The sequence below is a fragment of the Colletotrichum costaricense genome, assembly GCF_030867565.1.
Source record: "Colletotrichum costaricense strain IMI 309622 chromosome Unknown Scaffold_5.1, whole genome shotgun sequence".
Taxonomy (NCBI): domain Eukaryota; kingdom Fungi; phylum Ascomycota; class Sordariomycetes; order Glomerellales; family Glomerellaceae; genus Colletotrichum; species Colletotrichum costaricense.
Window position 1 is genome coordinate 681,518 of NW_026848234.1, and position 8,292 is coordinate 689,809.

General features: G+C 50.7%; 2 protein-coding genes across 2 annotated transcripts; one reads left to right on the plus strand and one right to left on the minus strand.

The window, feature by feature from the left end:
- Positions 1–1,118: 1,118 nt before the first annotated feature.
- On the minus strand, positions 1,119–2,548 carry CCOS01_05354 (phosphoesterase; the record flags this gene model as incomplete). Its single annotated transcript, XM_060453534.1, has 2 exons — positions 1,119–2,137; positions 2,188–2,548. Coding segments are annotated over 2 exons (1,380 nt in total), but the record flags the coding sequence as incomplete, so codon positions are not given.
- Positions 2,549–3,084: 536 nt separating this feature from the next.
- CCOS01_05355 (multicopper oxidase) lies at positions 3,085–5,196 on the plus strand (the record flags this gene model as incomplete). Its single annotated transcript, XM_060453535.1, has 1 exon — positions 3,085–5,196. The coding sequence occupies one exon, from the start codon at positions 3,085–3,087 to the stop codon at positions 5,194–5,196; it is 2,112 nt and encodes a 703-aa protein (XP_060315307.1).
- Positions 5,197–8,292: the final 3,096 nt, after the last annotated feature.

Below are 8,292 nucleotides of genomic sequence, written 5' to 3' on the forward strand. Positions count from 1 at the left end.
GGCTGAATCAAGGCTGCTAGGAATGGTGAACTGGGTTGTTGATTTGAGTGAAACAAATGAGATTTGGGGCAACTTCGCATTGAACTCCGGCGATCGAAACACAGAGTTGAGAGGTTCCAATCCAGAAGGCTCAAGCTGCAGAGAAACGGGAGCAGAACCCTGGGAATGATACACCGGCAAAAGACGGGCTGCATTTTGCCCCTCACACATGGCTCAGTCTCCCATTCATCAACGATTCTGTCCACGCGCCGTTTCTGCGCTTCTTAGTGGACGATACAGCATAGCCACAACACAACCAAAAAGTCGGCTGAGAGATGCCGTGATACCCAAAATGTTTCCCTTAGTGGAGAAATAGTCGGCATCGAAGTCGAAGAGGGGTGTGGGGGAGCAAGAAACATCTGTCAAGACACAAGCTTTCGCCCAGAGGCGATGCCAAGAGCGACCACGTGTGTGGAGTCCGGAGAATATAACCCCTCAATCTTGGGCCAATGAATCGAGACGAATTTCTCACCTTCCCGACCAGGAAGGACATTTTGGGCTCCTAATGCAGGGATAGCCGTTGACGATCTCTTCTCCACTCGATATTTCCCCTGCTCGGGCCGTTGTCAATGAACATCCTTGTGGAACGACTCGTCGACATCACGAGGGCTGATTCTGCATGCCGTGTACCATCCGGGTGACGAATTTTAGATACTGAGTGGTTGGTTTTGCTCGGCCAAGTCCGATGCCATTCCCGTTGCCCTCTCTCTGAGCGGCGTTGTTCTTGTTATCTCTATCACTGTCGCGACTGTTGCTTCTGTCGCTCCAGGTACCTCTGGCGTCTCTATAGTCTATCATCTTGGATACATGTACACATATTCGAGGATGTATACTTTAGAGAATTATAATAGAGATAATGATAAAGAGTAAGAAAAGAAAACTAATAAAGAAAACTAGTAAGGTTATAAGAAAGAATAGGCTTTAACAAGATTTCTTATTAGAAGTATATCCTATAAGACCTATATATCTAGACTCTAATTGTATAATAACTTAATTACTTAGAGAATATTCCTTAAAAGTCGTAATAATAAATTTATCATTACAATGCTAGCATCTACTAGGTGCTTTGTCCCGAGACTTTATGCCTTGTAGCCAAGAGGCGGGTTAAGTCCGTCCGAAACCTGAACAGTATCCTCGTAGTACGTAGGAGCTTTGCTGTCTTTCCAGGTCGCCTTGATGGACTCGAGAATCTTCCTGCCGGCTGCATTCTCGTCCAGAGCCAAGTTGGGCTTTGGGTACTGCTTCGCGGTTTTGCTGTTGAAAAAACCAGCATACGACTGGTTGAAGTAGCGGTCGGGCACTGTCGAGGTGTTGCTCCACTGACGAATGACGCTCTTGGTCTTGTCTGCGACAAACTTGTAGACGTTGGCGCCGACATCCCACCTTCCGAGGGTCGGGAGGTCCCAGTTGGCCTCAACTGTAGCAAGCTCAGAATAATGGTTATAGAAGTTTGAGTCCGTAGTGCCAACGAGCTCTTTAGGGATTGAGTCTCCTAAAAGAATGCCAAGAATGCGGTTCTTTTGCGTGTACGTCTCATTCTCGTCCCAAGTGACCAAAACCAATGTGTTGTTCATGAAGTTCTTATCCTCCAGCAGTGGCTCAAGGAACTTCCTGTTCCAAGCACCTGCAGTAGTGACAGACGCATCGTGACCGTCCGAAGTCATGTTCGGCGTGCAAAATAACCATTGGGGTAGTTTATTGGCCTTGAGGTCTTTGTGGAACTGTGATCGCTCCGGGTAGACCATGGAAAGGTTCTTGACCTGGGACAGGCGCTGCTCCGAACTAGTGACGCTGTCAAAGAAGATTGGCGGGTCATGTTTGCGGACATAATCGTTAGCTCCGTTTTGTTGGTTCACCCATGCCATGCCTTCGAAACCTGAGAACGGCATGTCTTCCTGGTAGGCCGCCCATGAGATTCCTTGTGTGTCCAGGAGATCAAACACAGTAGAAACATTGCGATCGGCGCGATTGAAGTTATCGTTATTCATGCCCAGATAATCTCCAGAAACCGATGCAAAGTAGTTAGGCTCAGAAGGATGAGTGACGGCAAAGTTGTTGGACAGCGTGATGCCCTTCTTGGCAAGCCAAGCAAAGTTGGCTGCGACAGGTCAGATTCTGAGGGGATCAAGGGCTCAAGGAAGCACTAACGATCACCGATAGCCTTATCGTAATCGGTATTCTCATTCCAGATAATGACAAAGCGGTCGAAAGCCTTGCCTTTGACGTTGCTGGTTGGGCTGCTAGTCTTGGCTGTGGCAGCAGCAGCAGCGACAGCAGCGGTGCCGGTGGCAGTGTACCGAGTCTCCCAACCTCCAGAAGAGCTTGAAGAGGTCGCTCGAGCACAGAGAGGCGCTACGGCAGCAGCATGGGCGCCGGCCGCGAAGATAGCTGCGGCAACTGCGTAATGCATCGTGGAAGATGATGAAGCTGAAAAGGCCTTCAAACGAGTGGTTGAAAGAACGACGTGGCGAGCACAAAGTAAACCAAGAGCCTCAAGGCCGGGACTCCTTGATTATTTCATATTCTCTATGATTTGCTGTCGGGCACCTCCGTGTCGGTGACTCTGTAGTATCGAGACGAGGAATGGGGAAGGTCACATCCCTGACAGGCTGACAGCATCGCCACCCCTGCGCACGGGAACGCTCGTCGATCCATTAAACGAACAGATGGATGGGACGAAAAAAGGAGCCTGTCAGTACTTTTCGATCTAGTGGATGGCATTGAATCCATTTCCCCTCAGTCGACTTGGACCGTCCGAACTCCAATTGCAGACGCAGGTTGTCAAAGTGTGAGGTCTGATTGGGCCATTTCCAACGCACGTGTAAGAGGACAGGCATGCCGGCTTCCCGAGAGGGCGGCAACGAGCGGGCAGAAACAAAACAGAATGCTACGCCACCCCATTTTCCAAAAACTTACCTGCCTTGAACGGCAGTTCGGCTCGTGAGCGGCATTTTGTTCGCATTTTCAACCTCTTGTCTGAATTTGAATCTCTTCTTTGCGTTGCGTTATTCCGTCCATTCGTCAAGACGCAATGAGATTCACGCCATGGACGACGTTGAGCGAGGAAGCGATCAAAAGAGGCTTTTGAGTCCCTCTCTAACGATCTCCACCGATTTCAACTTGGACCATCTGGAATCTTCGTCTTATAGTTCAGCTACGGAGGACAATGGCGAGAAATCGCCATTTCTTCCTACCCAAGATGATGATGAGAGACCGCAACTGCTGAGGAGTCAATCAGAGGGCTCTTTACTGAGTCGAGTCTCTACAGGTTTCTTTGGCGTTTCCATATTCTTCTTCATTTTCTATGCATCAGATCTGCTTTACCCTGCGGCTGCACCGCATCGTTCTCAAACGGCGGTCTATGTGGTCAAAGAACCGATACCATCATCGCCACAATTGAGGGACTCGTCGGAATATGTTTTGGGCTCTTCGTGGGACTTCAACGCCGTGCCAAGCATCAGAGAGTACTATTGGACCATCAGCGATGCGATCTTCAACCCTGATGGGATCTTTCGGCCGATGATGCTCATCAACAACCAGTTTCCCGGACCTCTCATTGAGTGCAACGAGGGAGACACCATTGTTGTCCACGTCCGCAACGAAGCCGTCAATGCCACAGCCATTCATTTTCACGGCATGTATCAAAACGGCACGAACTCCATGGACGGCACCGTCGGCGTGACGCAGTGCCCTATTGCACCCAACGCGACGTTCACGTACAGGTTCACGGTCGAGAACCAGTCAGGAACGTATTGGCACCACGCACATCACAGCAACCAAGCTTCTGATGGACTCGTCGGGCCGCTCGTCGTCCACCCGAGAAAAAACCAGGGAACCAGAGACCAATACTCGACTGATCGGGTTGTCATGATCTCGGACCACTATCACAACACATCGGCCGAGTTGTTGATGGACTATCTTCAATCAGACCAAGAGAATGAAGAGCCTGTGCCGTCGAGTGGCCTCATCAACGGGCGCAACTATCGCGATTGTGCTAACTTTGACGGATGGAGTTGCCAGAACGAGAAATCTCGTATATCCTCGTTGGAAACCTTTAGCCTGGCTCCAAATGAGCGACATCGCCTGAGGTTCATAAACACTGGTGCCTTTGCCGAATTTCAGATCGAAATCGACGAGCATCCGCTCTACATCACCGAGGTCGATGGGACTGATGTCCGCCCTGAACCCTTCCACCGCCTCAATATCCTTCCGGCACAGCGCTACAGTGTGGTCATTGAGACTAATCTCACCACTGCCAACTCATTCTGGTTGCGAGCTAGGATGACCACGCACTGCTTCGCACGAGAAAATCCCTGGCTCGATTCAGAAGTGAAGGGGATCATCCGGTATGCCACACCAGGACTCTCTAGCAAAGAGAAGACGTATGAATCGGCATCGGAGCTCAGCGAACCACAAAGCAAGAGCTGGGACGAAGCTATAGATGTCGACTGTCGAGACATGAACACAACTTTACTCAGACCTGTCGATGCAATTCCAGCACCCAATGTCACAGCCACAATGTACCTCCGCGCCAACTTCGAAATAGGAGCATGGCGTCTATCGCGGGGCTTCTTCAACGCCTCGACGTGGCACGCCAACGTCACCTCGCCGGCTCTGTATCGCTTCATGGACGCCGCGAAAAGCGACAATGACACGTTGCCGTCTACAACCGGCGTAAACGACATGACCTTCGATCCAGAGAATGAGTTGGTGTACCAGACGCAAGGCATCCAAACGGTCAACATCATCATCAGCAACTTTGATGACGGCGCACACCCGTTCCATATCCATGGGCACAAGTTCTTCGTACTGAAGCAGTCTCCAACGGGCTACCCACCCGAAGACATGGCCGAGTTGGAAGCAGAACTCGCGGCTTCGGGTGTTCTGGAGAACCCGCTCAGAAGGGACACCGTAACAGTCCAAGGCTACGGGTGGGCAGTCGTCAGAGTCGTGCTGGACAATCCGGGCGTGTGGACGTTCCACTGCCACAACGCATGGCACGCAGAGGCGGGCATGGTAATGATGATTGCAGCGAGAGTCGAGACGGCCAAGGAGTGGAAGGTGGCGAGCGAAGAGGAAGTAAGGCTCTGCGGGTTGCCTGGGGTCGAGAAAGGGGTTCGGCCTAGTGATGACATTTGGTTTGGGAACTTTGGTTGAGAGAGTAAATACGAGATTCTGTAAATAGAGGGTTAGTAAGTGCTATTGCTCGGAGAGCAATCATTCCCAAAGAGAGATTGAGAGCTTCGGCGGACAATTGGAACCCGCTCCCCGTGATAATTACACCGCCTCTAACGGTCTAACCTACGGGGAAATTGTCGAGTGCATACGCTCCATCTGTTTCCGTCCTGTAATGAATCAGAAATCAGCTGTTGTGGGATCCATCCATCAGTCAGGTCTCTACTAAGTCCGTCGGCGAAATACTGACGGCTAGAGTACCCTTGTCAACCCGTTTGTTGTCAAGCCCCCCGTGGGCAAGGCGTTGTGGTCCTCGGCATTATCCCTTGCTCATTGGAGTTGTGATCCACCAGAGGTTTCCATCGCCTTTCACTTCTCCGCGTATGTACGGAGCTACGTCTTCTGCAAAAGAAAGTTGCTGGCATCTACCGGTCGAGTACCGAGACATTGTGTCCAAGAAGGACAAGACAGCTTCAATAGTACCGGCAGTTCCGAAGCTCCTTCCTTTCGTAGATACGATGGCTTCATGTCTCTGGGGCATCGACTCATGACGGAGAGTGCGCTGGCTGCACTTCGCACCAGAAAAGGAGTTGCTTGCTTGGAAGTTGAATTGGGCCCGACGATCTAGACCGCTGAGAGTCTAGAGGTTCTCAGCAGGCTAGTCTGCATGTAGTTGCTTGAACAGGGGGCACATTGAATATTGCAAGAGATTAGGAAATAGGCAAACGGGTCCCGTACTAACTCGATCGGATACCGGATTCCGCAGTACCCATCATCCGGTCTCCCATGAGTGCACGTGTGCTGTATCATCCGTGTGGTCCCATAATCCCATTTGCCATCATGCCCATTTCTCGTCGGGCTCCGCAATGAGAGGCGAAGTTCTGGGCCCCTTAATTCTTCTTTCTGCAGTTCTGCGATGAATTGGTTGTAGTGTTGTTGGAACTTCCACGTTGGAACCTTTTCTGCCAATCTGTGATCGTCACTTTTCGGTCCGTTGTAAAATTCTCAAAGTTAAAAAAGGAGAGGTGTAGTACGAAATTAACAGAGAGTTCCAGTTTTCTGATGTAAAAAGGCCCGTTGAAACAAGAGACAACTGATGCGTCGCATTGAGTCGGAAATAAAGAGCATTTGGGCGCTCGCGCCCCAGTTTATCGCACTCTGTTCGTATGTTGGTCCTATCTTTCTTCACCCACCTGCATACATGTCAGTGCCGAGTTCCATATTATTTTTGGGGTAAACGATTCCAGCTAGATAGGACGCGCGCCCCATCAACTCATCATTAGGATGGAGCCGCTGAAGCATCTAGATGGACGTTGTCTTGCCTCTAGAGACTTGTGCCGCTTGCCGGCTATTCAAGAGTCATGTCGATGTCATGTTTGCTATTGAATGATGATATGCGGCTGAGACTTGAGGGTGCCATGTAGAAAGAGAGCCGGCAAGTCGGACGGAAAAACCAAACATGATGCGACGTTGAAATTGAAGATTCAGAGTTTTGACTGGTGCAAATTCAAGGACTGTCAACTCCCTAGCTGCCGTTCAGATGACTTGTGTTTCATCCGCCATCCAACATGGTCAACACGAAGAAAGGCGCAAACTCTAATTCCCTTTCAGGATCGTGAGAGGGGGGAAGGAGAAAATCTGCCAAGTCAAAGTGAGTTAAACACCTGCATCAGTTACGTTGCGCCGTCAAGCGAAAAGGCGCGAGCAGCCGAAGGTGTTGGATGCTAGACATTTCATGGTCAAGACTCAAATTAGCTCGTCGACGGGGACCCGGTTCTGGCAATATTCTGCACATTCTGCACGCGTGACGGGCCAGCGCTAACATGACTAGGCCATCTTGAGGAAGTTTCGAGGGCAGCAAAACAGTTGAGGATGGGCCCGAAACTCTGAACTTTCCCGCCAATCATGGGCAGAATAGGCAGAAATGTTCCATGGCAGCACCAATTCTCGTGGCTTTTTGGTAGACGCTCCCCGAAAGTCAATTCTATTGCAACCGACTGCCGTACCGTGATGTGATCAACCCCCCACCCCACTCCCATAAGTCCCTTCAGCTATACGTGTTCGGGAGGCCATGACCATCACATTACCAACGATTCAACCAAGCTAACCCTGAGGGCACGCAATATCAGTCGAACTCTGTTCAATTTAAAGCTCACATTGTCTGACCATAAACTTTCCACCAACCAGCCGCCCCGGTACTGGCATCCCTGGGGAACAATTGGTCCGTTACGCGTCCAGTGCTCCTAGGCAATCCCCCTTTCGCGGCTCCCGTCCCCTCCTCCTTTTGTATGATGCCCCCCCAAATGCTGGGAGGTTCGATGTTTACCACAATGGGACGAAAAGCCCCAGTGGAAAGTTGCGGCTGGAAGAACGGCACGGAACTCGGCAACTTGAGATCCAGGATTGATACAACCACCTATTGAATAGAGTGCCTAGATTCGATCGGTGCAAGGGCCGGACGACCCTGCTTCAACAAGCCTTAGCCTTGGCGGCGTACGAAAGTAGTCCACAGACGCGGAGCTCATGGTGGCAGTGGTGCTCGTCTATGTCAATCGCGGAGATGGCACTGTTGGGCAGAATCTAGTGCGATTCCAGAAATTCAGGAGTTATCGGTGGGGTTTGCCTGCCTGCATGGGACTATAACGAGCAAGGGCCATCCCCGGCACTCGCGTTGCTTCTGGCCTGGGGCCCGGTCGAGCTCCATCTTCCATCTAACTGACTCGGCCAGTGTTTCCCTGTTCCCATGATGCTTCCAGACGACCGACTGTGCAGTCGGTACGTGGAACAAGGTATCCGTACTGGATAGGAAGAGAGCAGAGGAGGATGGTAAACAGGAGCAGTTCGTTGACAGGCCTTGGCAAGGCTGTGCCAAGAGATCCCGTCGATTTGGATATAAACCATCCTGCAGTTCCTCCCCAGATTGCCAAGAAGCTTCCAAGACATCACTCCCGCAGATCTCATCCAGTTTACCATTCTAGAGTCTTGGCTCATTCATTCTTTCGTCTTATTTTTTAACAAGCATTCTGATACTGTGTATCAAGTCACTCTCTACTACCAAAACAAATTCCTTCCAACAAA